The 16,007-nt window shown below is 38.2% G+C and overlaps 1 protein-coding gene across 2 annotated transcripts in view; it reads right to left on the reverse strand.

Moving 5' to 3' along the window:
- ASPH (aspartate beta-hydroxylase) overlaps positions 1 to 16,007 on the reverse strand; it is a 222,139-nt gene that overhangs the window by 59,406 nt on the left and 146,726 nt on the right. For both annotated transcript variants that reach the window (XM_025393195.1, XM_025393196.1), the window contains exons 17-18: positions 7,029 to 7,179; positions 2,642 to 2,778 (exon numbers count right to left, since the gene is read on the reverse strand). In XM_025393195.1, the coding sequence (XP_025248980.1) occupies positions 2,642 to 2,778; positions 7,029 to 7,179 (288 nt within the window). The remainder of the gene's footprint in view (positions 1 to 2,641; positions 2,779 to 7,028; positions 7,180 to 16,007) is intronic.

A 16,007-nucleotide genomic window follows, 5' to 3' on the forward strand; every position in this document is an offset into this window, starting at 1 on the left:
GGAGTGGCATGAAACTCCCCACTGTAGTGCCTGGGCAGCTGCTAATGTTGCCAACTTGCAAGAGAATCTCAGGAGGGGCTGCAAAAAGCTACAGACTGGAACAAAGGATATCACACCATTTTAAAGCCAGTTTCTTTGTTGAACTAAAAACAGCAAAAAACTGGAAAAATAAAAATATGAACATACTCAAAAATAAAAATTAACATGAAGAAAAATGTAAAATTAAAATGTCTATTTTCTAAAAATGATCTTTAACATAAACATATCAAGAAAAACCTTGGCTAATGAAAGAGACTCCATTAGATATAGCTTATTAACTTAAAAGTGAGAGGACCGGAAAAAGGAAACCCCCACACATATTTTCAGTCTATTAATGCTTTTAAAAAAAAACTCACCCATTTGTATAATATGGTTATATTTTAGACTTTCTGCATCCTATTATGCATATTCAGATGAGATTATGATATAAAACGTATAAACAACAGCAGGTAAATTTTATTTTTCAGGATGAAGTAAAATGTTTCACATATCTGAGATTTAGCATCAGGTAAAGGGATGAATATCCTGAAGGAAAGTTTTAAAAAGGTGAGGAAGGACAAATCCACAGCGTGTTAGAGAAACTAGTATGCTGTCAGATCCTGCCCTAACCTCAAACGTGCTTGCACCCAGTCAACACTTGAGAATGTTTTTTAGATGGAAAGAAAGAGGGAGAAAGGAATGCAGGAAAGTAGGAAGTGAGAGAAGGAGGGGTAGAGGAACAGAAGAAAGAAAATAGGGAAGAATTCTACCAGGAAGGGAGGGAATGAGGAGGAAGGGAGGGAGGGAAGAAGGAAGGAAAGAAGGAAGGAAAGAAAGAAGAGAGGGAGGGAGGGAGGGAGAGAGGAAGGTAGGAAGGAAGGAAGGAAGGAAGGAAGGAAGGAAGGAAGGAAGGAAGGAAGGAAGGAAGGAAGGAAGGAAGGAAGGAAGGAAGGAAAGAAGGCAGGGAGGCAGGAAGGAAGGAAGGAAAGAAGGCAGGGAGGCAGGAAGGAAGGCAGGAAGGAAGGAAGGAAGGAAGGAATTCTACCAGTTCCATTTTTGTTGCCTCTGACAGTGACAAAATAATGGATGTGTTTGTTATAGCTTCACAATTCTTACATTCACAGGTCCTGATTCACTGAGGTATATGATGCTTCTCTTAACCATACTCTGTAAGACAGGGCATTGAGTGTTAAGTGTTGGCCATTAACAAATACAATGTTCCACATGGAATTAATGTATGACCTGGAATAGGTCCTTAGTAAATGGCACACATTGTCAACATTAAAGGTTCAATCCACCCTGTGTAGCTATTAGTGATGTTACAAAAAGCAAAGGTCTTATTTCTGCTCTCTCAGAAAATATAAAAATTATGAGAAAGGTAAAAAGATAATTGCTCCAAAATTCAATGATTTTCATTACACAATAATAGCAATACACAGAGGAAAGTACCGCTTTGAGAATAGACCCAGTCCCTGCCAGAGTATGAAATTGCTATTCTTGATGGCATTTAAAAAATATCATAAAAGGAGTAGGGTGAGATGACTTGTGCCTGTAATCCCAGCTATTTGGGAGGCCTGAAGCAGGAGGATCACTTGTGGCCAGGAATTTGAGTCCAGCCTGGGTAACATAGGGAGACCTCACCATCACTAAAGAATTTTTTAAAATTTAGGTGGGCATGGTGGCATGTGCCTGTAGTCCCAGCTACTTAAGAGGCTGAAGCAGGAGGATTGCTTGAGTCCAGGATGTGGATGCTGTGGTGAACTATGATCATGTCATTACACTCCAGCCTGGGCAACCAGAGTGAGACCGCATGTCAAAAACAAAAACAAAACATAACTGTAGCAGAAATCATATTGACTATCACTGAGTGGTAGCATCTTGATGTAGACTTCACCAGCTTGAAAACCATTGATCAAAGGGCCTGAATTAAAGAATAACAAGTAAACATGTTCCTCTTTCTTTTACAGAGGCATTAACTTTCTCCATCTTCAAATTTCATTGGGCATCCTGTTCATTATGTACCAAAGGAATTCCTCCACTGCCTAAAGGAGTCACATTTCTCTAGATTTTTAGTTACTTGTGACTTAGAGGTTATCTATCAACATCTGTTACAAAGTAGAAATCCTTTGAAAGGCATCTTTGCCAGAGGATTTGAAGAGTCAATGCCCTGCTGAAAAGTGAGTAATTTATGTCACATTCTTGAAAGGCCCCTGTTCCATAGCCTCTCTCTAGACCATACTTCTGCCAAAAAAAAAAAAAAAAAAAGAAAGAAAGAGTGTGTGTGTGTGTGTGTGTGTGTGTAACATTCACAGGAACTTAAATTCTTCCTGTCATAAAGAACAATTTTAGAAAGACTATGTATGGAAAGATAAATATGAAGTTTTAAAAGCATCACGATTACAATTTGAAGGCTTTAATCTACTACGTGTTAACTAAGATTTAAAAATCTTCTGATCTAGGAAAAAAAACAATGTTAAAACATAGTTTAGAATATGTTAACTATAATAATACTTACATGCTTTTTAACTTAATTTAAAATAAAGATAGACTGGGTATAATACATGTAATTTGCAAATAGCCTTAGAACTTAATTTGATGTAGTTAATACAAGATTGATGCTTACCTCTTCATAAACTTTCTTTGCATTGTCATTATCTCCAATCAAGAGGTATCCCACGCCAAGGTCATTTTTTAAGGAAGTATCATTGGGAAATAGTTGAACTAATCTCTGTAGGGTAAGCAGGGAACCTCTCATATGACCTGAGTTGGTGAGAATTAAAAAAAAAAAAAAAGAAAGAAAGAAAAACAGATTATGTACACTTTTGTATTGAGAAGGTGCGTCATGAGAGACCATTCACCAGAGCCTGAAAACTAGCTCAAATCTGGCTTTACTAGTGGTTTACTAAGTACCTAGTAGGATTTCGTAATGTAGTTGCAGTGGTATTAATAACTGCCATAAGTAGATACTGAATATGGCATTGATTATAAACATTCTAAAGACATTCTCATTTTTAAAATTCAGCAATGTTTACCATTTTATGTTAAATTCCTTCTCAAGAAAAACTTAGTCACCAATTCCTCGTTTAAAAAAAAGTTCTGCTGAAATCTTTTAGGTTTATTAACTTTATGAATAGAGGGTAAGCAATAAAAAGTCTTTTCTAACTTCAGGGTCTAGCACCCGTAGGAAATTTGAAAAGGCACCAAAGTACATGGGACAGTACCTAACTGCTGACACATCTCCAATCAATGACAAGTGTACTCATCTCTAGGTAATGACCTAGTCATGGAACAATCGATACATCATCCAGTATTAGGGCGCCCTCTCGTGGACAAAGGCATACTTTGCACTCATGAATCATGAAAAAACCCAGCTTCAATTGATCTATAGAAAAGAACACGTGCAAAAAGAGGACTAGCATAAATGAAAAAAGTCATGAATTATCTAAAAGGCTTCATTGCCCACAATCTAGGAGAGTGACAGGAGTGTCAGTAAGCTAAAGCAGCTCTATATTCCACTGCCAAACCATCTGCCATAAAGCATCACCGACTCATCCCATGGCCTATGCCCTATTACCAGTCAATCGTATTCCAATCAGAACCCTAGTCATTTCCTCACTAACAAATCTGGGCTTCCTTTTCTATACCTTTCCTTCCCGCTACCTGCCCACCTAGGCTCACACTTTCTTCTAGAATTCTCCTATTATCCACAACAAAAGCATGGACACAAACCCCTCTTGCAGCCATCTGCTCCCTGTCTGTTCCACTCTGCAGCCAGGAACCCTGTTGTGTTGTGACCAACTTCACCACCTTGTCATTTTCACTAAAATCTTCTGTCTCCAGTTGCCTCAGAGCCTCCTCGAGTGAACTTGCCTCATTCTCAAGGACATTCTGAGAGGACTACATTCAAATGCTGATGGATTGCTGTGGAAGAGGCAGTCACCTTCCCAGGGCTGTGGACAGGGTAGGCCAGAGAGGCACTCAGAGTGAGATTTCAGAGGACGCCAAAAAAGTTAGTAATTTTGGTGTGAAGGCTAGTTTAATGCATCCTTTTAAAAAATTAATATTAATGTAAAACATTCATGATGAAGAAAATGTTAACACTTTAGTGACAGAATCACTAAACAGTGCTAAGCAGAGTCATAGTGGAGACTGAGGCAAGAAGAAAACTCAGTAATGCTGATTCTTTTTTTTTTTTCTTTGAGATGCAGTCTCATTCCGTCGCCCAGGCTGGAGTGCAGTGGCATGATCTCGGTTCACTGCAACCTCTGACTTCCGGGTTCAAATGATTTTTCTGCCTCAGCCTCCTGAGTAGTTGGGATTACAGGTGCCTGCCACCATGCCCGGCTAAATTTTGCAGTTTTAGTAGAGACGGGGTTTCACCATGTTGGCCAGGCTGGTCTCAAACTCCTGAACTTAGGTGATCTTCCCACCTTGGCCTCCCAAAGTGTTGGTATTACAGGCATGAGCCACCACACCCGGCCAGTAATGCTGATTCTGTGTCCATGGTGAGTACCTGCATTGTCTCTCTGGAGTCCTGGCCCTGCCTTTTCTGTGCTGAATTTGTGCTGCATGTTTACTTCTGCTGCACTGGTCCCTACGATATTAGTGTAACTGACCATTTCTTATCATTTTTAATCATCATGTGGGCTCTAGTCCTATTTTGTTAATCTACAAAAGTGATACAACTCCTCTTCGTTCTAATCCTCAGAAAACTGATAGGAGGGTCCACTGGGCCTTGACTCTAATCTATAGGAGCCTCCCCTAAGTGACATTAATAATCTGCCCGTGTAACTATCTGGCCAGCTGAGCACCTGCCTTGGCACTGACTCGAGCTCCTTCCCTCCACGTTCAGTGATGATGTGTTATGGGGAGAGAATTGTAAGCCTGGTGATTGTGAAGTCAGCTGACAGCTAGTCTTATTTGCCTTCAGTACTGGGAACCTGGGTCAGTCCAGAGGATGGTGTATGATGTTCTATATTATGTGTGCTACTTTTAGCATCTAGCTGGTATCATTTTTCTTCAAATGATAATCTTTAGATTATAGCCTCCTAAATCTGATGAGATATGATATGATGTTCTTTTCAAAGTATTTGCAAATTTGCTTCATGATTAATTTTTTTTCTAGCATTTTCCTTGATATAGGGTCAAATCTTACAAGTAAATTTTTTTTAGAGTACCAGAAACAGCTATTATTCATTTATAAAAAAATTTGCACAGATAATTTCAACCTCCATGAATCATTTTGCCATAGTTAAGGGAGAAAAGAATTTGGTATCACAGGAACAGTTTTTTATTCCAGACATCTATTAGCTATGATTCCTTAGGCAAATTACACAGGCTATCATAAAATGGGAGGAAAGGGGGAGAAGAGAGCTAGCAGAGACTTGTTAATGAAATTTAAGGGAAGAAACCATCTACATAAGATAAAAGTGTAAGACGAAGTAGCAAGTGCTAATGTAGAAGCTGCAGCAAGTTTCCGGAAGATCTAGCTAAGATCATCGATGAAGGTGGCTACACTAAACAGCAGATTTTCTATGTAGACAAAAATCACTGTCTATTGGTAGAAGATGCCATCTAGAACTTTCATAGTGAGAGAGGAGAAGTCAATGCCTGCTTTCAAAGTTTTGAGGATACACCTACTGTCTTGTTAGGAGCTAATGTAGCTGGAGACTTTAAGTTGAAGCCAGTGCTCACTTACCATTTTGAAAAACCTGGGGCCTTTAAAATTATGCTAAATCTACTCTGCTTGTGCTCTATAAATGGGAAAACAAAATCTGAATGATAGGACATCTAGCATGGTTTTTTGACTATTTTAAGCCTACTGTTGAGTCCTTAAAAAAAAAAGGTCCTTTCAAAATATTACTGCTCATTGATAAGCACCTAGTCACCAAGAACTCTGATGGAGATGTCTAAGGAGGTGAATATTGTTCTCATGCCTGCTAACACAACATCCATTCTACAGTTCATGGATCACAGAGTAATTTAGACTTTTAAGTTCTATTATTTAATAAATAAATTTTATTTAAATGTCAAAATATAAAAACTAACAGGAGTTTGGGGAGGAAGTTGATTCCAACCCTCATTAATGACTTTGAGGGGTTCAAGACTTCAGCGGAGGAAGGAATTACAGATGTGGAAATAGCAAGATAACTAGAATTAGAAGTGGATCCCGAAGATGTGATTGATTTGCTGCAATCTCATGATCAAACTTTAATAGATGAGTAGTTGCTTCTTACAGATGAGCAAAGAAAGTGGTTTCTTGAGATGGAATCTACTTATGGTGAAGATGCAGCAAACGTTGTTGAAATGGCAACAAAGGATTTAGAATATTCCATAAACTTTGTTGGCAAGGCAGTGACAGGGTTTGAGAGGATCGACTCCAATTTTGAAAAAAGTTCTGTGGGCAAAATACTGTCAAACACCATTGCAAACTACAGATACATCTTTCCTGAAAGGAAGAGTCAATCAATGCAGCAAACTTCATTGTTGTCTTATTTTAAGAAACTGCCTCAGTCACCCCAACCTTCAGCAATCACCACCCTGGTCAGTCACCGGCTATTAATATTGAGGCAAGACCCTCCATCCACAAAAAGATTACAACTCACTGAAGGCTCAGATTATCATTAACATTTTGAGCAATAACATATTTTTAAATTAGGGTTTGGACATCGTTTTCTAAGCCATAATGTTATTGCACACTTAAGACACTATGACATAGTATAAACAACTTTTAGATACCCTGTGAAATCAAAAAATTTGTATAACTCTCTTTATTTTGATGGTCTGGAACCAAACCCACAGTATCTTTGAGGTATGTCTCTATTAAGGTCAGGATTGCAATTTCAGTTTTAGAGATGGTGAGCTTAGGACACAGATACATTACTTGAAATCAGTTGTAAAACTCAGGTTTCCTCCCATGTAATCATTCTAAGAGAAGAATACACTCTTCAGCTTCTTCAAGATTAAAAAGTATGCCATTTCCTACTGAACTACCTTTGACTGCATCTTACCTAGAAATTGTTGCCTGTCTGAGCGACGCTTCAAACTCAGCTTCAGCAGGTCCGCAGGGACATCAGGTAGGCTGGCCACCTCTTGGTAGGTCTCGATGGCTCCACGTAGTACCTCATTGCTTCTCCTCTTCTCAGCCAAATCGTCCTCACACTAGAAGAAGTCCCCAGACTGGATAAATGTCCCATGACTAGCTGTGTTTGTAATTACCCAAAATAGTCATAAAAATTAACTTTTGGATATGCCTTAAAAGAAATGTAAGACACATTAGCCTTTTCTCCTTATCAAGAGATAAAAAAAAAAAACTAACAAAATATAGAAAATCAACACACTATTTTAATAATACAAAGAAAAGTTTGTTACTAAAGACAAGAAAGAATGTCATAAAGGCAGGACTAATACATGCTGGGGCTGATGGAGATGTACATCCTGTTACACACTAACATTATATAGGCAAGTCTCCAGTCCAAGTTCCCATTCTTTCATTAATTTATTTGTGTGTGCATTCGTTCATTTAACAACTGTTTTCTGGGAAAGAGGCACTCTTCTACAAATGTCGCAGGCATATTGAACAAAACAGACAAAGCCCTTTTTGCTTTCTACTTTGCATCCATTTTGGAAAGGTGGCAAATATAATAAACAAATAAAGGTACCATATGTCTAACAGCCATAAGTGCTGTGGATAAAAACAAAGCAGGCTTAGGAGTGCTAGGTGGGATGGTAAGACATTGCTAATTTAATCAGGATGCTCAGGGAGGGCCTGAAAGAAGAGAGGGAGCACATTATAAAGATAACTTGGGGAGTAGCATTCTAGGCAGGGAAAAGAGCAAGAGCAAAGGCTTGGAGGTAGGAGTGAGGAATCGAGGAAAGGACAGTGCAGTCGAGGGGAGGAAAGGGAAGACCAATGGAGGCCATCAGGTAAAGTAGGGCCTGGCAAGTTATTGACAATTCTAGTACACAAAGTGAGATGGGAAGACAATGGGGACTTTTGAAACAATCTGATGCATGTGTTGAAGGAATCATTGTGGCAGCAGTATGGAGAACAGACTGAGAAGATGGGAGAGGTAGAATACTCCAGCAGGAATCCAGGTGTTGGATGGTTACGGCTTGGACTAAGATAGCAGTAACGGAAGTGGTAACAAGTGGTCAGATTATAGATACATTTTGAAGGTCAGAGCCAACAGATTTGCTCATAGTTTAAATGTAGGGTGTGAGAGAAGGGGAGAGAGAAAAACCAAGAATGAACAAGGTTTGGGCTTCAGTGATTACTGGATGAATTGTCATTCCCTGAGAATGGGAACACAGGGCAGGAGCAGGTTTGGGGGTAGTATGGAATCAGGAGATTTGTTTTGGACATATTAAACTAAAATGCCTATAAGATATCCAAATGGAATTATTGACCAGGAAGGGGCATATATGAGTCTGCAGTTCAGGAGGGAGGTCAGAGTAAGAGACGTTAAGTGTGGGAATTATCAAGGATGAAGACAGTATGTAAAGCTAGGAAGCTAGCAGCAGTCGAGAGTGTAAAAAGAGAAAAGAAGCAGTCCAAGAACTGAATCCTAAAGAATTCCAGTGTTTAAGGGTCATTAGAGATCAGGATAACAAGGGAGGACCAGCAAAAAGGAGGGAAACCCAGAGTACAGCAGGTTCAAGTGAACATGAGATGATGGAAGGAGGTGGAGATAACTCTTTTGAAGAGTTTCACTGTAAAGGGGAGCAGAAAAATGAGCCAGCTGGCAGAGGGTAATGTGCAGACAAGGGGAGTTCTTTAAGGATGGGAAATAGTACAGCAGGCTTCCAAGGAGATGCAAGAGTCTCAGTAGAGAGGGAAAATATGATGATGCAGAAGGAGACACAAAAATTAGAGGGATGTCCTTCAGCAGGTGAGAGAGGAACAGGGACCAGAATAGTCAATCTGTGCTAACAGGAGGGAAGGCAGAGCATATGGGCACAGGTAGAGAATGGCTGTTAGCACAGTAGCAGCAGCATGTGGAAATTGTCTGGATATTTCTATTTTCTTAATGAAATAAGAATCAACATTCTTAGCTGGAAACTGAGAATGGGGACTAAAATACTGGAGGCAGGAAGAGAGAGGAGAATATGTAAAATACCATCAATATCTCATCAGATTTAGGAGGCTACAATCTGAAGACTATCATTTGAGGAAAAATGATTCTGGCTAGATGCTAAAAGTAGCATACATGTTTTTTTTCTCAGAATATTTAAACATGTTTATGTTGTTAAAATGTGTGTTGTAGTTAATATATAAATATATGCAGAACCAAAATAAAGTATCGCCCCACAATTTGAGGGCATGGTAAGAAAATGACCCATCCCTCCCATATCCCAAAGTAAAAAAACCAACCAACAAACAAAAAAACTAAGAATCAGCATAAATTGACAAAATAAGACAACTATGGGATTTTTTTTTCACAAAATAACACATCAGTGAAATAACTTGATAATATGAACTGATTAGGATAGTTACCCAAGATGACGAGAACTAGAATTAAAGCAGTAGTGACAGAAGTGGATAGATTTATGAGAAAGAAAACTTGGTAGGATAAAAATCTGTAGATTAGAAAAGGCAATTCACCCTTGATAAATGGAGATATGCTCCAGACCATTCACTATCTTTGGAAGTCTGTAAATGGTCTCCGGAATAGACTTACCTACCAGGAGGGAAAGTCCAGTGTCAATGACCCACACTGATCATGATGCTGGCATGGCCTTGTAGCACATATTCCTATACTGGCTCTTCTGTATAGGTATCAGCTCCTTGTGAGTTTTGTTATAGTGAGTTAACTCCCCAAAATATGAATACTGATAGATAACTTTGCAGAAATACAGAGTTCTAGACCTGAGAGTACTTTCAAAACCATCTACAGATGTTCATTGACTTTCAATGGGGTTACACCTCATCGTAAGTTGAAAACATTGTAAGTCAAAAATGTATTTAATACACATAACCTACTGAACATCATAGCTTAGCAGAGTCTACATTAAATGTGCTCAGAAAACTTAATCAGCGTACATTTGTGCAAAATTACCTAGCACAAAGCCTATTTTACAATAAAACATTGAATAGCTCATGTAATTTGTTGGATACTATACTGAAGTACAGTTTCTACCGAATGTGTATCACTTTCACACCATTATAAAGTTGAAAAATTGTTAAGAAAAACCATTGTAAATTATAAACCATCTGTGGTTCACTCTCTTCATTTTGAACCTACAAAGTGCCCAAAAAGATCCTGGAACTGGAGGTCTCTGTAGCATCAGTGGGCGGACAAATGCCTACTAAGACAATCCTTCTTTATTGAGATTGGAATAAATACCTTTAAACTCAATCTGAAAAGTGAGAGAGAGAGTATAATCTGTATGCCACGTTCCCTCTCTGGTGCCCCAAGGCCCTTTGTTTTAATGAAGTATTAATATTTACAACTTGCAGAATTGGAAAGATATCACTACTAAAATGGCACATAATTCTTTATAATCTCTTGAATAAAACTGATAGGCACTTGCACTGAAAAGTCTACAGATTGATTTTTATCAGTTTAGCATCTGTAGATAAAACAAGCTGAACTGAAACTGAATATTTGTTACAAGATGTTAACATCGCAAAGCCTTTTGTTGACTCTAACTTAATTCACCCAACCAATCTGCCTATGAGATGTGCTATTTTCTACCTCAAAGGCGTTAATGGTTTCTGAAAGATAATAAAGTGAACTGAGTTAATATTTTAATATTTTGTGTTCAATGTTCAGGGAACTTGATCAAAATTGATTTTTGGTGATATGAAGAAAAGGACATTATCAGTGCTACTTTATAAATGATAGATACTATAGTTTATGTATGACTTAATGTTGCTAAATTTTAAAAATTTGTTGGAATATTCTAAAGTAATTGTTTAATCTGCTAACAAAGAATGAAAAAGTCGTAATTTCTTCCTATAAAACCCATCTTCTGTTGAATTTTTATTTTTAAAACTACTATGAATTTGAAGTTTCCTTTAAATTACTCTATTAAAATTTAACTTACCATGCCTAAATTTTGCTGTATGCCACATTAATATTAATAGCAATAACACATTGAAGCATAATAGTTTAGAGATAAAAGATATTGTTTAAAGCCGAAATCTCAAATTTCTACTGTGAAATAAGGATATACAGTTATCCTTAGTTATATACTGGAGATTAGTTCCAAGACCACCACCACCACAGATGCACTGCAATACCACTGTCTGCAGATGCTCAGGTTGCTGATATAAAATGGTATAGTATTTGCATATTGCCTATGCATATCCTCCTGTATAATTTAAATCATCATCAGATTACTTATTACACCCAATGCAATGTAACTTCTATGTAAATAGTTGTTATATTGCGTCATTTTTATTTGTATTATTTTAATTGTTGCATTGTTATTTTTTTTTCTGAATATTTTCTTTTTTTTTTTTTTTTTTTTTTTTGAGACGGAGTCTCGCTCTGTCACCCAGGCTGGAGTGCAGTGGCCAGATCTCAGCTCACTGCAAGCTCCGCCTCCCGGGTTTACGCCATTCTCCTGCCTCAGCCTCCTGAGTAGCTGGGACTACAGGCGCCTGCCACCACGCCCGGCTAAGTTTTTGTATTTTTAGTAGAGACGGGGTTTCACTGGGTTAGCCAGAATGGTCTCGATCTCCTGACCTCGTGATCCGCCCGTCTCGGCCTCCCAAAGTGCTGGGATTACAGGCTTGAGCCACCGCGCCCGGCCTTTTCTGAATATTTTCAATCTGTGGTTGGTCGAATTCATGGATATGGAACATGAGGATTTGGAGGGCTGACTGTAAATATAACAATCACAATGTTTCAAAAGCACTTCATTTACTTAGACTCTGGTACTCACAATTAATATTACATATAAGGAAAATTTCTAAAGTATAAAACATTTTTGCCATAATTAAAATAGCATTTTCCTAAACCATTTCTCTCTCTAGTTAATATGCTTCTCTTAATGAAATGACTTAATACTAGTGACAAAAACCACTACTTATTTGAATAGGCATGATCTTTTGGTAACAAACACACTCTCTCTTACTTAAAAGGAAATATGATTTAGCAATTTTAGAGAATTACTGAGCAAATTAATTTATAAAAATCATACCGTTGCTGTCTGCTAAAGTTGGTGTGTACCATGGACAACAGGAACTTATTTGAATCAATTTTTCACAAATTTAATTAAAATCAAATTAATAAAAATTATATTAATTAATTTTTAATGGAGATATAAGAAGATATTGAGCATCTAGATTTCAAGTGGTCACCACTTTCAGTTCAGAACAAAATTCACTTGTTTTATCTACAGCTGAGTTAGTTCCTGTGTGTGTCCTGCACAAATGCTTGCATGGACCTTCTCTAGAGGGGTGCTGTCAGCATCTCCTCTGTCTGGAAAATTTCTGCACTCTGAATCTACCGTTTCCCAGCACAATTGACAATCTTGACCTCTAGGCAGGGCTGTTGGAGCTTTACTTCCTGGCACATTTTGATATCCTGCCCTGGCTTCTCCTCCAAGTTCAGGCTCTGTGAATCCAATGGTCTACTTAACATGTTCACCTGAATGTCTAATAGGCATCACACACTTAATAAGACCAATAGCAAACTCTTGAACTCTCGACTTCTGCATCACTCCAGACTTGTTCTTCCTGGTCAGTAACTGGCATTACCTTCTACTGAGCTGGTTGAACCAAAAACCCAGGGGTCAGCCTTGAGTCCTCTGCTTCTGACACTTTTACATCTATTCCATCCTCAAGTCTTTACAGCTCCACCACCTGCCTACTTCCCTCATCTCCATGGCCATGACCACAGTCCGAGCCACCAGCATCTCTTGTGTATACTTGCAATAGCCTTCTATTCTTTTTGCATCTACTTTTGCCTCCATAATCCATCTTCCACTCAGTAACCAAAGCAAACTTTACAAAAAACAACCAGTCTGTTGTCACAAGACAAGGATGCTCTCTCTCACCACTCCTACTCGACATAGTATTGGAAGTTCTGGCCAGGGCAATCAGGCAAGAGAAAGAAATAAAGCGTATTCAAATAGAAAGAGAGGAAGTCAAATTGTCTCTGTTTGCAGATGACATGATTGAATATTTAGAAAACCCCATCATCTCACCCCCAAAACTCCTTAAGCTGATAAGCAACTTCAGCAAAGTCTCAGGATACAAAAGCAATGTGCAAAAATCACAAGCATTCCTATACACCAATAATAGACAGAGTCAAATCATCAGTGCAATCCCATTCACATTTGTTACAAAGAGAATTAAACACCTAGGAATACAACTTACAAGGGATGTGAAGGACTTCTTCAAGGAGAACTACAAACCACTGCTCAACGAAATAAGAAAGGACACAAACAAATGGAAAAACATTCCATGCTCATGGATAGGAAGAATAAATATGGTGAAAATGGCCATACTGCCCAAAGTAATTTATAGATTCAGTGCTCTCCCCATCAAGGTACAACTGACTTTCTTCACAGCATTAGAAAAAACTACTTTAAATTTCATGTGGAACTGAAAAAGAGCCCATATAGCCAAGACAATCCTAAGCAAAAGGAAACAAAGCTTGGTGGTATCAGGCTACCCGACTTCAAACTATTCTACAAGGCTATAGTAACCAAAACAGCATGGTACTGGTACCAAAACAGATACATAAACTAATGGAACAGAACAGAGACCACAGAAATAACACCACACATCTATAACCATCTGATCTTTAACAAACCTGACAAAAACAAGCAATGGGGAAAGGATTCCCTATTTAATAAATAGTGTTGGGAAAACTGGCAAGTCATATGCAGAAAACTGAAACCAGACTCTTTCCTTATACCTTATACGAAAATCAACTCAAGACAATTTAAAGACTTAAATGTAAGACCCAAAACCATAAACACTCTAGAAGAAAACCTAGGCAATACCATTCAGGACATAGGCATGGGCAAAGACTTCATGACTAAAACACCAAAAGCAATGGCAACAAAAGAGAAAACTGACAAATAGGATCAAATTAAACTAAAGAGCTTCTGCACAGCAAAAGAAACTATCATCAAAGTGAACAGGCAACCTACAGAATGGGAGAAAATTTTTGCAATCTACCTGTCTGACAAAGGGCTAATATCCAGAATCTACAATGAACATAAACAACTTTACAAGAAAAAAACAAACAACCCCATCAAAAAGTAGGTGAAGGATACGAACAGACACTTCTCAAAAGAAGACATTTATGTAGCCAACAAACATATAAAATAAAGCTCATCATTACTGGTCATTAGAGAAATGCAAATCAAAACCAAAATGAGATACCATCTCATGCCAGTTAGAATGGTGATCATTAAAAAGTCAGGAAACAACAGATTATAGAGAGGATGTGGAAATTAGGAATGCTTTTACACTGTTGGTGGGAGTGTAAATTAGTTCAATCATTGTGGAAGACAGTGAAGAATAAGAACCAGAAATATAGAACCAGAAATATAGAATATAGAACCAGAAATACCATTTGATCCAGCAATCCCATTACTGGGTATATACCCAAAGGATTATAAATAATTCTACTATAAAGACACACGCACACATATGTTTACTGTGGCACTATTCACAATAGCAAAGACTTGGAACCAACTCAAATGCCTATCAATGATAGAATGGATAAAGAAAATGTGGTACATATACACCATGGAATGCTATGCAGCCACAAAAAAGGATGAGTTCATGTCCTTTGCAGAGATGTGGATGAAGCTGGAAACCATAATTCTCAGCAGACTAACACAGGAACAGAAAACCAAATACCACATGTTCTCACTCATAAGTGGGAGTTGAACAATGAGATCACATGGACATAGGGAGGACAACATCACACACTGGGGCCTGTCAGGGGTGGGGGCTAGGGGAGGGATAGCATTAGGAGAAATACCTAATGTAGATGATGGGTTGATGGGTGCAGCAAACCACCATGGCATGTATATACCTATGTAAGAAACCTGCATGTTCTGCACATGTATCCCAGAACTTAAAGTATAAAAACAAACAAACAACCCCCCCCCCAAAAAAACCAAACAAACCCTCCCATGGCTTCCCAGCACATGTAGAATAAAATCTGCAAGGCTGCAGCCTCCTTGATCCTCCTTTCCCTGCCCCTAGCATGACCTTCTTTCTCTCTTCAGGCTTATTCCAAGATTGTTTTCCTGCCTCAAAGCCTCTGACTTGCTGCTTTCTCTTGCCTGGATATCTCCTTCTAGTAATGTAAACTCCTCACAACTCAGCCACATGTTGCCTCCCTAGAGAGACCTTTCCTGCCCAACTTGTCCAAAGCGCTGTCTGCTCCATTACTTTCAATCACATTACCTGCAGCCAAAAAAATCTTAATAGGTATGCCCTTTATTCCATTACCTTTTCTTCTTTTCTTTACAGCATTTCTTATTAGGTAAGATGATCTAACATATGTATTTTTAATACTTTATAACATTCTTTAAGTATATATTTATTTATAAAGACTTTCAGGGCTTTGCTCAAATGTCACCTCCTTGATGAGACCTTTCTCTGCCACCTTTCATACCACACCAACCTCCTCACATGTCTACTAGCTGTTCCTTGTTTTCTTTATCCTCTGCTTAGCACTCAGCCCTAGTAAGCATATACATTGGACTTACTTGTCTTATGCATTGTCTTCCCCTTTACAATGGAAACTCTGTAAGTGCTGGGGCTTTTAAAATATGTTCTAGTGATGGCTGTATCTCTAATGCTTACAACATGGCCTGGCACATAGTGGGCTTTCACCAAATATTCTTTAAGTAATTAAAAAAAATCTTCCACTGGAATCCACAAGAATGTTCATTGTATTGTATTGTAATTATTTTTAAATTTTCTATATATTATGATGTTTTGACATCTTAAAAAACCTCTCTGGCTAGGGAGAGACTGTTCTGAGCTAGACAATTCTGAGATGGCC

Source organism: Theropithecus gelada, chromosome 8 (genome assembly GCF_003255815.1).
Source record: "Theropithecus gelada isolate Dixy chromosome 8, Tgel_1.0, whole genome shotgun sequence".
Classification (NCBI taxonomy): Eukaryota; Metazoa; Chordata; class Mammalia; order Primates; family Cercopithecidae; genus Theropithecus; species Theropithecus gelada.